Below are 17,027 nucleotides of genomic sequence, written 5' to 3' on the forward strand. Positions count from 1 at the left end.
AACATTTTGACATTACTGGAATCTGTGACAGTATTGTGTGTGAGTGTTAGGGACGATTGAGGTCACACTCACTGTATCATCATTAATAGCCCTTAAGTCATGAACCTTTCTGTAAGTGTCAGCACACGTTCATGAAGATCTTTGCAGTCCGGGGGGGGGTTTCCTTGCACCAGAACCCCTGCCTTAACATACTCTCTAATATCTCTGCTCGGGGCAATTGATTTGGCTAGGTTCAAGGGGTATTGCTTAAAACAAGGAGGAGTGGTTCCTTTTTTTTTTCAATTTAATCATGACATCATTTTTTTCAATTTAATCATGACATCCTCAGGCATTTTGGTGTCAGGTGTTAGTTTCACCGCTTTTGTCATATACACCATTTCCGCAATCTTACACAAATGTTTATCTGAGAGGGGACTTGTGACTGTAATACCCTCAGGAGAGTAATGTATGGTGGCCGGGATCACACTCAGCACATCTGCTCCCAGTAAATTCATAGGGGTATTGTCACTAACAATAAGTTTTGTAAGTACCACAATTCCAGCACCTCACTGTTTCCAAGTCCTTAGGTCCCTTATTACGTCTCCACTTTTTTCCTTGTGCTCCAGCATACATGACAGGTCGTCTTATCGTCCTTGTTTGCTCAACTTCTTTAGCTACCATAAGGAGGTCTTTCGGATCTACATATCTCCATTCAGGTCTGGCTGCCTGTACTGCGTCTCATAAGTCTTTGTTTATACCGTCAATGAATGCATTCACCAGTATTCTAACATCAAGTGGGTTTATGCAAATGAACCCCATGTCTGCCCATTTCAGCTGTAACCATCCAAAGTACATCTCTACACTCTCTCCTTTTTGCTGTGTCACGTCAGTCAGGAGAACGGACTGCTCTGATTGTTTCACTATAGCCCATTGTTTTAGTGACTCAAGGTATGTCTCCCCAGATCGTGTAGATTTATCATCCATGCCCCAAGCCTGATTCTTTGTCACATCTGTGTGTGTCTTAATTATATGTCTTAGTGCGTCACCTGCCTTTAAACTCACCAACCTCTCTAGGTCTGCCCAGGTACACTTATATGTCTGCTGTATTTCCTTTATGTGTCTGTAAAACAGGAATGATTGGTCTTCGGGGTCAGGCAACTGCTTGAACAAAGCTAGATGGTCAGAGGGGCTCCAGGGATAATACACCTGCATCTTTCTTATTCTAGTCGCACTTCTAGGTCCTGATGGGGTTGGTCGTCTGATGTCTACTGTCAGCTTACTCCTCAAAGGTCAATGTCCCCACTACCCACTATCCACACTATTATGTCAGCTTCTTATGATCTTGTCTGGATAGGATTTAGTGCAATTCACTTAGGTCAGTAGCACAGGTCACACAAGTAGCTATTCAGTCTGGGTTTGTCTGAGTCTGATCACAGTGTTTACAAGTCCATCTGTTTTGTCTGGGTCTCTGGTTACACTTTGTCAATCAAAACATTCATAATACACCTTCCACACTGCTGCACATTCATTCTCAAGCATCATTTATTCACTTGCTATTTTCTTCCCTTGTCTGTGCCTTTTTGTACATCCAAACATTCACACTCTGGTATTTTTGCCTTTAAATATTGGTCCAACCTGTTTCACTGCTTCCTTTCTTCTCTGTCTTTTACAATTTGCATAGCTGTCTTGGATCTCATTGGGGGCACCGACTGTACACAGAAAAAGTTGCCATGGCTTCAACCTTTTTCTGCCGACAGCTCACCTTTCTTCTGAAATGCCCTCCCAGTGTGCCTGGACTTCTGTCTTACAGGCCACACTTAGCAAGTCAGAGAGAGCCTGCCAAGGTGTAGCGGGAAGGCTCCTTGCCTCTCACCCGGTAGACCTACAGGATGTAACGGAAAGGCTCTCTGCCTCTCACCCGCTAGATCAGCTGACTAGATAGGAATAGGCCTTTTTCCTTCTAGCCCAGCTCCATGGATTGTGGGAACGCTACTTCAACTTAGACAGCTCACCTTTCGTCTGAAATGCCCTTCTGTGTGTCTGGACCTCTGTCTTACAGCCTGCCAAGGTATATCCAGAGGGCTCCTCGCCCTCACCTCTCACCCACAACAAAAAACCCGCTGACTAAAGCAAGAAGGCCCAGGTGTGATAGGCCTCTGACCTACTTTATCAGCCGTACAGTTGGCTACCTCCTCTGTTGATACACAATTTGCTATACAAATCAATCACACAACTAGAAGCAGGTTCAAACACATTAATGACCAAACAATCACTTACAATTACCAAACAATCACTTACAATGACCAAACAATCACTTATAATGACCAAACAATCACTTACAATTTCCTTCTAAATTAGGCACCATATTTTACTTTTAACTTCCAACTTCAATTAAGTACTGTTGCTTTAAAATGCACAAATCTTTCAGCGCGTACCTAACGGATAGAATTACAGAGAATTTTGAGCACAGCTCACACTCAGCAGAGATAAGAGCGAAGGAAGAAGAAAAACTGCGCATCGGCATCATTCCCCCCTCCCATCAGAATGCAGCGTCGTCCTTCACAGAATTCCGTAGTTCTTTAGACTTAGCAAAATCAATTTCTACAAAGAAACTCAAAATCACGGGATTTCACTGTAAGAGCAGATAACTGTATAATGAGATTAACCATGCCTTGCCCTTTTTCTGGCCAAATGCATTCAGGAAACTTTACAATGTAATGCCACATATAACACGAGCTATATCATTACTCAATTCATTCAGTCTCAGATGTAGATTTGAAATATCTATAACGCATCTGTCCGGGATTCCACCACAACTAGAAAGGTCACAAATCTCTTGACACAAAAATGATGTGTGATGATTCATTCATACGTGCTCATTCAGGGATTTTTTTATACTCAATTACTCATCTTATTCAGAGGTTCTCATAGACATATATACAAGGATTCACACAGCCTGACTATCTGCACTTTGGATTTGATTGACACTTTAACCTACAGCAGTGTCCACTGACACGCCGAGAACACCAAAGCCAACTTCTTAAACAACAAGAAACATTGAAAACCAGAGCAACCAAAAACCACAGCCTTATACAAATTTACTGGCAATCCAAAATAACCACTGCACAGAGTCTATCCCAGACTTTGTGCTACACAGTACACCAGTACACAACCAGTTAGTATATTAGTATATTGCCAGAACAGTTTAACAGATAATACAGATGACAATTATTATCTTATTACTCTATTATTCAACTCTCATACAGACATACTCACCACTCACTGGTGATGTGGGTTCTTTTGAACCGTGTTTGTACAGTCTTACCCAGAGATATGTAGACATCCTTAGAAAGGTTGCAGATGCAGAATCAATGTAAGAATAAATGTTCTCACCTGCTGCAGCCTGGATTCTGCATTTTCAACCTCCCAGGAAGCTCCCACATACGGATTCCGAATAGGCTGGTTTCCACAGCCCCACGTTGGGCGCCAAAAACTGTCGTAGCTGCTTTTGTTCTGACCAAGCGTCAGCTGTCCAGATCATCAGTGAGTCCGAATTGTGAGGTTTTTCGCCCTTTCTGTTGCAAGCGCTTGGAGACAAAGAGACTTCAACACACAAGCCGTGGTCAAATCACTTGATCTGACGAAATGAAATACAAGACATGTTTTTATACCATTTACAACAATATGTGACTCTATGGAGCTCATTTGGCCCCCACCATCACCTCAGGGTCGTACCTTGTTTACAATGAACCCAGAACACGTTGTTGAGAACAAATATGATAACAAGTATAGTTTCCTTGAAGACAGAGACTACTAGTCTACATAAGAATAATTCTAGCAATATTAAGGCAAAAGGCAATTGAAGTCTTAAAGGCATTTAAAGGGATATAAAAGCAAACCATTAACTCTTCTATATCAAAGGCGTCCAGGCTAGCAGCGGATACTGCATCCAGGTCTACACGCCCAGGCACTACACCTGCATGCGTCATATGTAACCTGACCCTTCAATACAAGCCTAGTAAAACGCCAACAGTGCTGCATGAAACCGGCTCTTCCAATACAAGCCTGATAAAGCAACAACAGGTATTAACCTGTACTAACCAGGCATATATTCCTACAGGCACAGAGCCTCAGAGATTCAATCTTCATGACCAATATTTCGCCTCGATTTACCAGAGCACAATATGCCTCATAGACGGTGGGATATTGCAGTAGCTTCCAAACCACTGCCTCATAATAGAGTAGAATGAAAGACTGTGTAAGTTCCTATTATGAGGCAGTGGTTTGGAAGCTACTGCAATATCCCACCGTCTATGAGGCGTATTGTGCTCTGAGATATAATAATAGCCCTGCTCTCAGCCCTGATTTCTGCACCTTCTGTGTAATATAGATAAGAGCTAAAAATAAAGCACAGCTAAGTGGCATAACACACACATCTGTGACTGCAGCTTTCCTCTCACAGCCCTGCTCCTCACTCAACACTGATACAAATACTTTCAGATCTCTAACTACAGTAATAAAATTCAGCACTGCTGTAACTCCCTCAATCCACACAGACTGCCATGAGATATCTGGAAATGCTTATAATCACACTCCACTCTAATCAATACTATACAGTAAAGGTACTGTCACATTTAGCGATGTACCAGCGATCCCGACCAGCGATATGACGCGGTCACGATCGCTGGTACATCGCTAAGTGGTCGCTAGTGAGCTGCCACACAGGCAGATCTCACTAGCGACATCGCTGGGGACGGGGATCGCTACTTACCTGTCACACTAGGCGATCCTGCGTCCTCCCGCCCGGCTCCACGCGTCGCTTGTCCTCACAGCAGGAAGCGCCGCAGGAAGCTGACGATGAGAAACGGTCCAAGATGTTATCGCGCGATCAGCGATAATCAGCAGGGGAGCCGGTCGGAGGAAAGTATCAGACACAGCAATATCGCTAGCAATATCGCTATAACGTCACTAGTTATAGCGATATTGCTAGCGATATCTCTTAGTGTGACATGCCCTTAACTGAAAAAATCAGGAGCTTTGACCAGGGTGTGTTTTTTCCCTTCATTATGCCTCCTGCTTATGATTGGTCAATGTCAAGCAGGGGATAAAGTACCTGTCCCAGAGTATAACCTCTGGTAATGCCCAGATGGGCTTATCAAAAATTATAACCTAAATGTTACAAGCCAATCTTTATGCAATGGAGATGACAGATTAGAAAATAAAAACTATTGAATGATGTGATCAGTTTAACATGCTCACACTGGTGAAAAGTCCTTTTTAGTTTAAACAATGTCAATTTCAAAAGACACATTCTCTTTATGATGTTAGAAGCAAATTAAAAAAAAGATACAAATAGACTATAGGCAAGACCTTTACAGCCCTTAGTTATAAAGAGCCTAAAAGCAGACAATGCCAAGTCATCAACCACTTAACGACATATGACGTATGTACGTCATATGCTGTTTCCCTGTCTTTGATGAGGGCTCGCAAGCCAAACCTGCAACTTTGCCGGAAGCTAATGCCTGTAATAATCAGCCATCATCTGCCTCTAAAGGCCACCGGTGGAGTGTAGCTCTGCCTGGGGCTGTTAACCAGTTAAATTACACTGTGGCTGGCGTTCGCAAAAGACCATGATTTTTGCTGTGGCATTGCGTTATAAAGCACAAACGACCAGATGATTGCAGGCTCAAATCCTTACGTCCTTGGTCTGGTGATGAGATGTATATACAGGTGCTGGGCTGCTGTGGGGCTGGTGAAGTATATACAGGTGCTGGGCTCAGTGGGTTGGTGATAAGATGTATAAACAGATGCTGGGCTGCAGTAGGCTGGTGATGATGCATGTACAGGTGCTGAGCAGTAGGCTGGTGATGAGATGTATATAGGTGCCTTGGCAGTTGACAATACGTTTCTCGCTGCGGCGGCCCTCATCATCTTGTGTGTGTGCGTGGCTGCGGCCCCGTTAAGAGTGTGCAAGCAGGAGAGTGCGCGCACACAGGGCCTTCTGTCACAAGTTTGAAAGGGCTGACGTGGCAGTCTGACGCTGGCCGGTTACCAGCATCAGAGCAGCTTTTTTTTTGCTTCCTGTGCTACTTACCACCAGCCCCAGCCAGGGATCCGCTCCTCTCCACAGCAGAAGATGGACCCACCTCAGAGCTCTTCATCCTCCCCCCATCTCAGGGACCTGGGTGAGTCCCAACATGGAAACTTTGCGTTCTGTATGTACAGCACTTGCAGTGCCACCTGTATACTGTATACAGACTGTGTATAATGTATATACAGCAGATTTAGCAGCCAGTATCACCTATATAATGTACAGTATATAGACTGCTATGTATACTGCTCAAAAAAATAAGGGGAACACTATTCTATTTGCAACAGGCTATTTGTGTTTCCTTTATTTCTTTGAGCAGTATATATACATTATATAGGTGATACTGTGATTATACACTGATTATATAGGTGATACTGGCTGCTAAATCTCAGTATCACCTATATAATATATATATACTGCTCAAAGAAATAAAGAGAACAGAAATAGCTTGTTGCAAATAGAATAGTGTTTCCCTTATTTGTTTTTAGCAGTATATATAGCAGTCTATATACAGTATACAGGTGATACTGCGACTCTGCAGTATTTACATTATATAGGTGATACTGTGACTGGTGTGAATAGTCGCAGTATCACCTATATGCAACATAATATAGTGTACAATGTAGAGTTGTGTGTGTGTGTGTATATATATATATATATATATTTATAGTATATAATATGCAGATGTTTATATAGTATGTTGCTGTGTATATCGTGTGGAATCCATACTATATACACTGGCACATCTCTACACTATATACACAGCTCCACTCTATATTCCCTATATTGTGGAGCTATGTATGATATATATATATATATCTATGCGCTGCCCAGGCATAGTAACTAACTACGGTTAGTTATAACAAATTATAATGATTATATCTATATATATAAAGCTGAGTGTAGAGCTCCGCCCACTCCGCATAGCCACATTTACTATAAAATCCCACATCATCCCGTCAGCCAGAGCTACCGGACTACTATCCCTAATATCCCACATTGTCCCGTCAGCCAGAGCCACCGGACTACTACCCCTAATATACCACATCATCCTGTCAAAGCAACTGGACTACTACCCCTAATATCTGTCACATCGCCGTCAGACTCAGGGCCTGCTGTCCCGGCCTCGGCCACTAGGAGGCGCTGGACTGTCACATCACCGTCTGACTCGGGGCCTGCTGTTCCTGCCTCGGCCACTGGGAGGCGCCGTGGATCGCCCCCGAGTGATGGCGGCAACAGAGATGGGGCTCCTGCGCAGGCATCTGGTGGACGCAGGCTCCGCTCCTCTATCAGTCATGAAGGGGTTGGTGCATCACCATCCGGCCTGGTCCTGGGGCGGTCCTGATGACATCATCAGTCCGGGAACCTGTGAGGGATGACCTGATCCCTCAAATACCTTGGGACTGGTCTTGCAAGCCGCCGGATATATTCTTGGTTCCCCTGCGTACTACTCTGTGAATTGCTAAAAGTTAACACTGACCTCAGCCTGGATTTCTGACTACTCTATTACCTGCCGTTTTTGTACCTTTGCCTTTCTTCCGCATTTTGACGCTGACCTTGGCTTGGATTCCTGACCATTCTATTGCCTGCCGTATTTTGTACCTTTGCCTTTCTTGCGATTTTTTGATGCTGACCTTGGCTTGGATTCCTGACCCTTCCTCTGCCTGCTGTTTTTGTACTCCTGTCTCCGGACCACTATTACGGGTTTTAGTTTTTACCCCTTGATGACCGTTCTGCTCTGGTCCATTGCGCCCCTAGACAGCTACCCCTGGGCCTTGCTATAATTCCAGATCCCTGTATAGGGGTTAAGGGTCTCGGGGTCATTCGGGGCGCTGTCCTACTGCAGCCCAGATTCACAGACGGTCGTCACAATATCCCACATCATCCCGTCAAAGCAACTGGACTACTACCCATAATATCCCACATCATCCCGTCAGCCAGAGCCACCAGATATATTCTTGGTTCCCCTGCGTGCTACTCTGTGAATTGCTAAAAGTTAACACTGACCTCAGCCTGGATTTCTGACTACTCTATTACCTGCTGTTTTTGTACCTTTGCCTTTCTTCCGAATTTTGACGCTGACCTTGGCTTGGATTCCTGACCATTCTATTGCCTGCCATTTTTTGTACCTTTGCCTTTCTTGCGATTTTTTGACGCTGACCTTGGCTTGGATTCCTGACCCTTCCTCTGCCTGCTGTTTTTGTACTCCTGTCTCCGGACCACTATTACGGGTTTTAGTTTTTACCCCTTGATGACCATTCTGCTCTGGTCCATTGCGCCCCTAGACAGCTACCCCTGGGCCTTGCTATAATTCGAGATCCCTGTATAGGGGTTAAGGGTCTCGGGGTCATTTGGGGCGCTGTCCTACTGCAGCCCAGATTCACAGACGGTCGTCACAATATCCCACATCATCCCGTCAAAGCAACTGGACTACTACCCATAATATCCCACATCATCCCGTCAGCCAGAGCCACCGGACAACTACCACTAATATCCCACATCATCCTGTCAAAGCAACCGGACTACTACCCCTAATATCCCACATCATCCCGTCAAAGCAACTGGACTACTACCCCTAATATCCCACATCATCCCGTCACAGCCGCCGGGCTACTACCCCTAATATCCCACACCATCCCATCAGCCAAGAGCCACCGGACTACTACCCCTAATATTCCACATCATCCTGTCAGCCAGAGCCACCGCACTACTCCCCCTAATATCCCACATCATCCCGTCACGCAGAGCCACCGGACTACTACCACTAATATCCCACATCATCCCATCAGCCTGGGGTCAGAACCAGAGCGCTGAGTGGAACGGTCCTAACTTCCATACCGGGGATCCCTTTAAGAGAGGCCTGGCGTCAGAACCAGAGCGCTGAGTGGATTTGCCCTGACTTCCATACCAATGATCCCTTTAATAGAAGCCTGGGGTGAGAATCAGATCGCTGAGTGATTTACCCTAACTTCCAAAACGGAGATCCCTTTAAGAGAGGCCTGGGGTCAGTACCAAAGCGCAGAGTGGATTTGCCCTCACTTCCATACCAATGATCCCTTTAATAGAACCCTGGGTCAGAAACAAAGCACTGAGGGATTTGCCCTAACTTCCATGCAGGAGATCCCTTTAAGAGACCCTGGTGTCAGAACCACAGAGCTGAGTGGAACGGTCCTAACTTCCATACTGGGGATCCCTTTAAGAGAGGCCTGGGGTCAAAAGCAAAGCGCTGGAGGGATTTGCTCTGACTTCCATACCAATGAGCCCTTTAAGAGGGAAGATGTGCCTACGAAATGGAGGATGTGTGATGTGTATATGGGCACGGGAGGGGGGATTCATTTCTGTCATGTGCTCTCTGCTCCTTTTTGGGAGGCAGACAATGGATGGGAGCTTATGTTCCAGGGGATGCTAGATTTCTCCCACCATGTCAGTGTCTGCTGAGGTGTTGTCAAGTGGGAAAACTTGCTCATAGCAACCAATCACAGCTCACCTTCTTTTAACCAGCTCTGGTGAAATGAGAGATGCTTAGTGATTGGTTGTAAGGAAAACTGTTGCTTAGAGCAACCAATCACAGCTCAGCTTCTTTTGAACAGCTCTGGTGAAATGAAAGATGCTTCGTGATTGATTGTATGTATGTGTGTATCACCAACCAGTTTTATATATATAGATATACTGTATATATATATTACTATAATCACTCCGATTGTGAAAAAAGTGGCGGACTCTTCTCTGCTGTGGAACTGAAATGTCACATGGGCTAATAATGAGTCCACTCCTCCCCCGCTTGCTCAGGGCCCCAGCACTTGCGATACTTACCTCTTCCCGCTCCTCCACTGTGGCGTCTTCTGACTGTGACATCTGTGCACCCTCTGCCTGACAGAGGCTGTGCACTCTCTGTGCACCCTCTGCCTGAACAGTACAGAGAGCCGGAAGACATTGATGCTGAGGAGTCTGGAGCAGAGCAGCGGCCAGCAAGGAGAGTGGAGGATTTCAGGTTTTTTTAATGTTTTGAGAAATATATGGGGCCCATCATACACTGAAGCATTATATGGGGAACATTATGTATGGAGCATATTATATTTGGAGCATTATATGTGGCAAACTCTGTTTAGAGCAATATATAGGGCCCATCATAGAATGGGCCCCATACAATGCTCCATACAGTATATGATGGGCCCTATATATTGCTCCAAACAGAATGGGCCCCATACAATGCTCCATACAGTGTTTGGAGCAATATACGAGGCCCACCACATACTGGAGCATTATATGTTGCCCATCATATTCTGTATGGAGCATTATATGGGACCTATTCTCTATGGAGCACTATATGGGGCCCATTCTGTATGGAGCAAGGTATGGGGATCATTATACTGTATGGAGCAATATATGGGGCTCATTATACTGTATGGAGCATTATATGGGGCTCATTATTATGGAGTAATATACGGGGCTCATTATACTGTATGGTGCAATATATGGGGCTCATTATTCTGTATGGAACAATATATGGGCATAGTGCTCTATATAGAATAACATGTGGTGCCCATAATACTGTATGGAGCATTATATGGGTCTCATTATTCTGTATGGAGAATTATATGGGGTTCATTATTCTGTATGGAGCAATATATGAGGCTCATTATTTTGTATGGAGCAATATACTGTCAATATTGTACAATAGATATCACTCATGTAATGTAAAATCTTTGGCATTGTACTATACCTATATTTCTCTGCTGCATCTGTGCATTTTGAATTGTGGTACGTGTTAAAAGAGCCACTGAGACTTTCACCCGGGACCCACTAAAACCTGGAGCCAGCCCTGTATACACTGCACAGTACCTCTTCTCCTGTTCTGTTGTCGAAGAGGCGACATTGGACTTTGGGAGGGTCAATATTGGTTTAGTATTTCCAATATTACTACGACCAAATAAAAACAAAATATTGGAAAAGCTGTATAAATGCATTATCCCAAGTAATCCCCCCTCCTCTGGATAGGGGATAACTTTCCAATTCCTGGAGATCCGACTGCTGGGACCCCCATGATTCTGAAAATCGGTGCTTTGTAGGGCACCATGTAAATGCAGCTGTGGTCGATCATACGCACTGTGGCGCCATTCACATGTGGTTCTTCAAATGTCTCCTTTTAGGAGAGTGAGGGGCACGACAAAGTAAAGTAAAATTCACTGATTGGGGAGAGGAGTGTAATAGTTTGTGGGCTGGTGGGGTTTGTGTGGCAGGGCTGCTTTTTTGGCCCAGTCCGGCCCTGGGCCCAGTCCTTAAGGGGTTAAAAAAGTACACCTCTAATTTGCAGTATGGAGCGCTTATGATCTGTGCCCCCAGGGCTCATTCAGGGACTCCCCAATTCTCCTAATGTAGGCACAGATCACAAGAACCCACAGTCTCCTAGTAGTAACAGCATTGCTTCTCATTACCCCAAGTAGTCACAGGAGGAGTTTCCTATGTGGCCATTTCTCCACTGGGCAGTCTCTCCTATTCTTCCATTACCCTCCACACACCCCATTTTCAGTAGTCCAAATACAAGCTCTACAAGGGTTCCTCTGCTGGCGGAATACAGCGGCTCCCACTGTCTGATAGCTTTTGTTCCGTCCTTCTACCTTGCAGTCTTTGTCTGGGATTCCTTCTGACAGTAGCCGAGAAGCACCATCATCAATCAAGCAATGATTACTAGGAAATCTGTGTATGAGAGTATGTTTACTGATTATTCTTTCCCTTTGGTATATATCTCTATTCTCGTGGCTTAATATATATTGCCAAGTAAACATTTTTGTTTTCAAACACAGACCTCGGTGCACATTATATTTTTCTTGGTAGTTGTGATCTATGGAATACAGCAAAGAAAAGAAAAAGGTTTATGACCTTTTCAGATGTTGTGTTTTACCATCATAAGAGCATATGCATACATTTTCTCGTAGTAAGAGTTCTAAGCAATTCTTTTTCTTTTCTAGTCAAGGCGAGAGTGGCAGCTTTGTTCTGTTCGGTGGAGTTGACACTTCTTATTACAGTGGCAGTTTAAATTGGATTCCTCTGTCTGCTGAAACCTACTGGCAAATAACTGTTGACAGGTGAGAGAAGAATTGCCCACAGATCATAAAATTCATGTTAATTACAGTGGAGAATGAGAATTGTTACAATTAAGATGTAAACATTCCTTACTGTTCCTGTGTATAAAACAAAAAAAGAAAGCACAGAATGACAAACGTGCAAAAATACTCTGTTATCTTTCTACTAGCACTAGCTGACTACTGTTATATTTTTTACTACAGAGTATTTTTGCACGTTTGTCATTCTCTGCTTTCTTTTTGTGTTTTAGTCAGTGGGTGGTGTGAACACTGTCTGACCGACCTGTTCACATATGTGCATGTCACATGTGTTTTTGTTCCTGTGTATAGCATATCAATCAATGGACAGACCATCGCTTGTAGCGGCTCTTGCCAAGCCATTGTGGATACTGGTACTTCCCTTCTTGCTGGACCATCCAACGATATTGCCAACATTCAGTACTATATTGGTGCAAGTCAGGATTCAAATGGCCAGGTATGTAATTCCCATACTAAAGTTGGCCAAGTAATTAAGAGTAGGACATAACTCAAGGGTTTTCTTTGTTATTCCCAGTATGTAATTAACTGCAACAACATTAGCAACATGCCAACTATTATGATTACCATCAACGGACTAGAGTTCCCACTGCCGGCCAATGCTTACGTGCGTCAGGTATGTTACACAAAATTTCTTACTTAATCAAATAAAAGAACAGACATTGGCCTACTGCTACATTTTTGTGGGAACTAACCCCATCCTTTGTCATGTTTTCTTATTTTGCAGGGTGAGGAAGGTTGCAGCAGTGGATTCCAGTCCATGAATCTGCCCACCAACTCAGGGGATTTATGGATTCTGGGAGATATATTTATCCGTGAATATTATGTGGTGTTTGATAGGGCCAATAATTATGTAGCATTGGCTCCAATAGCATAAGTAATATTTCCCCATTCTGTTTCCTGCGCTAATGTATCAGGAGCCGTTGCTTAAACAGACTTTAGTGGTTTTCCTAAAGAAGTTTTTTCAACACCTTTCAAATATGTAATGCAATTTATTTAGTAAAAATACCATCCCAATAAAACACTTGTTCATAATATCAATTTATGCTTTTAAGTTGTTTATTAAAAAAATGACTTTACATAAAAGATGTGAGGATAAAGGTTGTAGACCATACAATTACTTAAGCATTATTCATACCAAATCAGTTTTAACCTTGATGTATACACTCCTCAACATTGAAATTGCAACCCCAAGATGGAAAAGTCACGGATTTATGGAAATCACAGAATGGATAGATATATTAATGATATGCAAATGATGAGAAATGGGAACAAAATCATCAAAACGTCTCGATTTAAAAGCATTTAGAGTGAATACCACATGCAGAAAAGTACACACTTACATGGCTTGGCTGCTATCATTGAGTTTATTAATGGCTGTCTGAGAAATGTTCAGCCATGCAAATCATCAATATCCACTGCTGGCAGCTCTTTTGCGATTGTCAACCAATGACATCACCGATATGTTCGATGGGAAGCACAGGCTGCTTGAAGTGGCATAAGCAACATGCATCCTGGTGTTGTCATGTTGAAAACTGGCTCCTGGGACTCTGTAGAAAGGTCTGCATCACTAGTTCCATGACCAAATCAATATAAGGTCGAACTTTTAGAGCTCCTGGAATGAAGATTAGAGGGGTTCTTCTACTGTATATTACGCTAACCCACAGGATAATCCTGAGTAGGACCGGTGTGACGTTCCCTCCTGAAAGCCTCTTCATACTGCTGCTCAAGTGGTCGCCCGACCAATATCCATCTATGATTGTAACCAAGACAAAAGCGCGGCTCATCACTAAATAGTTTAGACCTCCATTCCAGCCTCCTCATACAGTACAGAATGTATCATGGAAGCAGTGGTATGGCAATTTTTCAAGTGTATCAGGAGCAATTTTTCAACACAATGCTACACCACACAGGATGCTCACAATAGCAAAAGCCCCATAGCGTTAAGTTGAAAAAAGGCTCATGAGTGCTACAGTGGCCTGCAGAGCCTTTGGACTTGTCTCCATTGGTCGACCATTGTAAAAGGGTGCTGCCAGCAGTAGATCTTGATGATTTTCCCAAGTGCATTCAGCATGTAAGAACATTATTCAGACAATCATTATTAACCTCATTGAAAAAAGGACAAGAATTGTAAGTGCTTTTATTACTGCACCTGGCACTCATACTCAATACAGAATTAAATCAAGATGTTTTGAAATATTCATTTCCATGTTTTCATCATTTGCATATCAGCACCATGTCTGTCCATCCTGTGATTTCCCTAATTCCACAACTTTTCCTTCTTTGTGTTATGATTTCAATGTTGAGGAGAGTAGTATCAATAGTTAATATTAAGGCTAGTGCTACACGGCAACTTTGGTCGTCTAACATACAAGATTGAAATGTCACACTACAATATCACGTCTGCTGATTGTCAATGTGACTGTGCTGTACATATAATGTACACCTTTCGTGAGTTGCCTGTTTCCTGTCTGAGTTGTTAACTTTTCAACAGCAAAAGAGCAACTGTAAAATAGTTGCCTAACAGTAATATGTTGACAGATTGCACAAATTTTTCGCACACATGACACACAGGCCTAGTTTCAGTGAAAACATAAGAAAAAGGAAAGAATTAAAAAAGGCCACAAATCTTTATTACACCACACTGTTATATGTTGTGCTTTCATTGGTCTTTCAAATAAGTTATCTGTGAAATGCAATCTTAAAATTGCTGTTTAGATAACAATATCAGTGACCAGATTAATCTATCAGGAGGAAACGAAGTAATGGAAATTATGACCATATAAATATTTATCACAACAATTCACAACAGGCAACCAAGAGAATGTTATTGCTTTGCAGAACGGATAACCTGCGTTCCAGGAAAATCTCAAATAAAACTGCTAACTGCAGCTGAGAAAACACCCCGACGAGCCTCCTGGTCACACCCAGGGTGCACCTAGCACCTTCATTAACATATCAGATTAAACTTCAGTTTATGCAGAATTGAAGCAGCGATGAGAACACTTATGCAATTTTTTAAGGACTATATTCCTACAAGACTATGTGCTTAGTTTATACTGTCAGTTTGGGTTGACAGACTAATTTTAAAGGGATTTTCCACTATCAACAAAGTGGACCCAAAATGCTTTAAAATACCTAAAATAACAAGCACAGCAGGCAATCACTCTTTCAAGGTCCAGCTCTGACTTTACAACACTGCTCGGGACTTGGTGCTTTGGATGCAGCAGAGTATGTGAAACACTTTTGACATTCACATGTAGAGCATTGTCATCTATGCTTCAGTTGTGCTGTGGTTTATGCAAGACCTAATATACACTATATGGACAAAGGTATTGGGACACCTACACGTTAAACCCTCAGGAGCTTTTATCACGTTCATAAGCATCCATTTGGAGTTGGTTCACTCTTTGCAGCCCAAACAGCTTCAACTCTTCTCGGAAAGCTTTGTACAAGAGTTTGGATGTTTGTGGAAATTTTTGCTCATTCGTCCAGTTTAGGATTTGTGAGGACAGATGCTAATGTAGGCTAAAAGGGCCAGGCTCACAATCTACGTTCTAGCTCATCCTAAAGGAGTATAATGGGGTTGAGATCAAGGCACTGTGCAAACCAGTTGAGTTCGTCCACACCAAACTCACCCAACCACCTGTGACAGATATTGGCTTTTCCAAAACTGATCCCAAAATCTTTGTTGCATACAATTGTGCAAAATTGTCTTGGTATGCTGAAGCATCAAGAATTTCCTTCCTTGGAATGGGGCGTAGGCCAACCCTGTAAAAACTAACCCATAGCATAATCCTTCCCACTGCTAAATTTACAGTTGGCACAATGCAGTCAGGCAGCTAATGCTTGTCAAACCCAAACTTGTCCATCAGACTGCCAGATAGAGAACAACATCCCCTGAGAAAGCCATCATTCATAAAACATGTGTTGGAGATCACAATCGCAGGGCACTGACCTCCTATTTCAGTTATGGGTGATACATTTTAATGGTACACTGTGCAGGTCCGGACTGGCCGTCTGCCCCATAGGGCAAATGTCGAAGGATCGAGCTTTGTGACCCCACAGTGGATAGCACGCTCTTGCAGCCTCCAACTCTACCTTTCCTGGCTGGAAGACAGCTCCCACAGGGCACACAAGTCTTAATGTGAAGACTGCTGCTAGCAGGACATTCAGTGGGGTCAGAGCTAGCACTGCTTATTGGTGGGACGTGTGTGCTGTGAGACATGCACACTGAGACATGTGAGCACCGTGAGACACCTGACATGTGCACTGTTAAATGTAAGTGCTGTGAGATGTTACGTGTTATATGTGAACTACGAGATGTGTATGCTCCAAGAAGTGTGTGCTGTATGACATGTCCAGTGTTAACGTCTCACAGCGTACATAAGAACTGTGTGCTTATGCAAAGTGTGGTATGCATGTTACAAATAGCACAAGCACATGACATTCATAGGGCATAAGTGACCAGTGCTTATGCAATGAGTGCCATGTGTTTCTGCACCATGTGACTTGTGTTGTGTGTCATGGTCTTGAGCGACGTGTGCCAAATACTTGTACAACATGACCTGTGTTGTGTGATCTGGTGAGCATAATGCTTGAATATCATGTGCACTGAAACATAGTGCACACATGTCAATGCGACATGTTTCCTGTGCAACGTGTGCTCTGTTTGTGCTTCTATTCATTGTGCTTTTGTGATGTGTGCATAAGGCTTGTGTAGTGTGGGCTCGATATTCTGATGTTGTACACACATATGAACAACATAGTACATACATGTTTTTTTTTGTCTGAGAAATTACTTAGGCTAGTTTCACATTTGCGCTTTTGAGCACAGC

The 17,027-nt window shown here is 43.3% G+C and overlaps 1 protein-coding gene across 1 annotated transcript in view; it reads left to right on the forward strand.

The window, feature by feature from the left end:
* Positions 1-13,066, forward strand: part of LOC141073466 (pepsin A-like) — a 53,341-nt gene extending 40,275 nt beyond the window's left edge. Inside the window, exons 6-9 of the mRNA XM_073560698.1 lie at positions 12,040-12,156; positions 12,484-12,628; positions 12,707-12,805; positions 12,917-13,066. Coding sequence (XP_073416799.1) covers positions 12,040-12,156; positions 12,484-12,628; positions 12,707-12,805; positions 12,917-13,066 — 511 coding nt within the window. The remainder of the gene's footprint in view (positions 1-12,039; positions 12,157-12,483; positions 12,629-12,706; positions 12,806-12,916) is intronic.
* Positions 13,067-17,027: the final 3,961 nt, after the last annotated feature.

Source organism: Dendrobates tinctorius, unplaced genomic scaffold, assembly GCF_039654945.1.
Source record: "Dendrobates tinctorius isolate UK_male_01 unplaced genomic scaffold, ASM3965494v1 ptg000302l, whole genome shotgun sequence".
Classification (NCBI taxonomy): domain Eukaryota; kingdom Metazoa; phylum Chordata; class Amphibia; order Anura; family Dendrobatidae; genus Dendrobates; species Dendrobates tinctorius.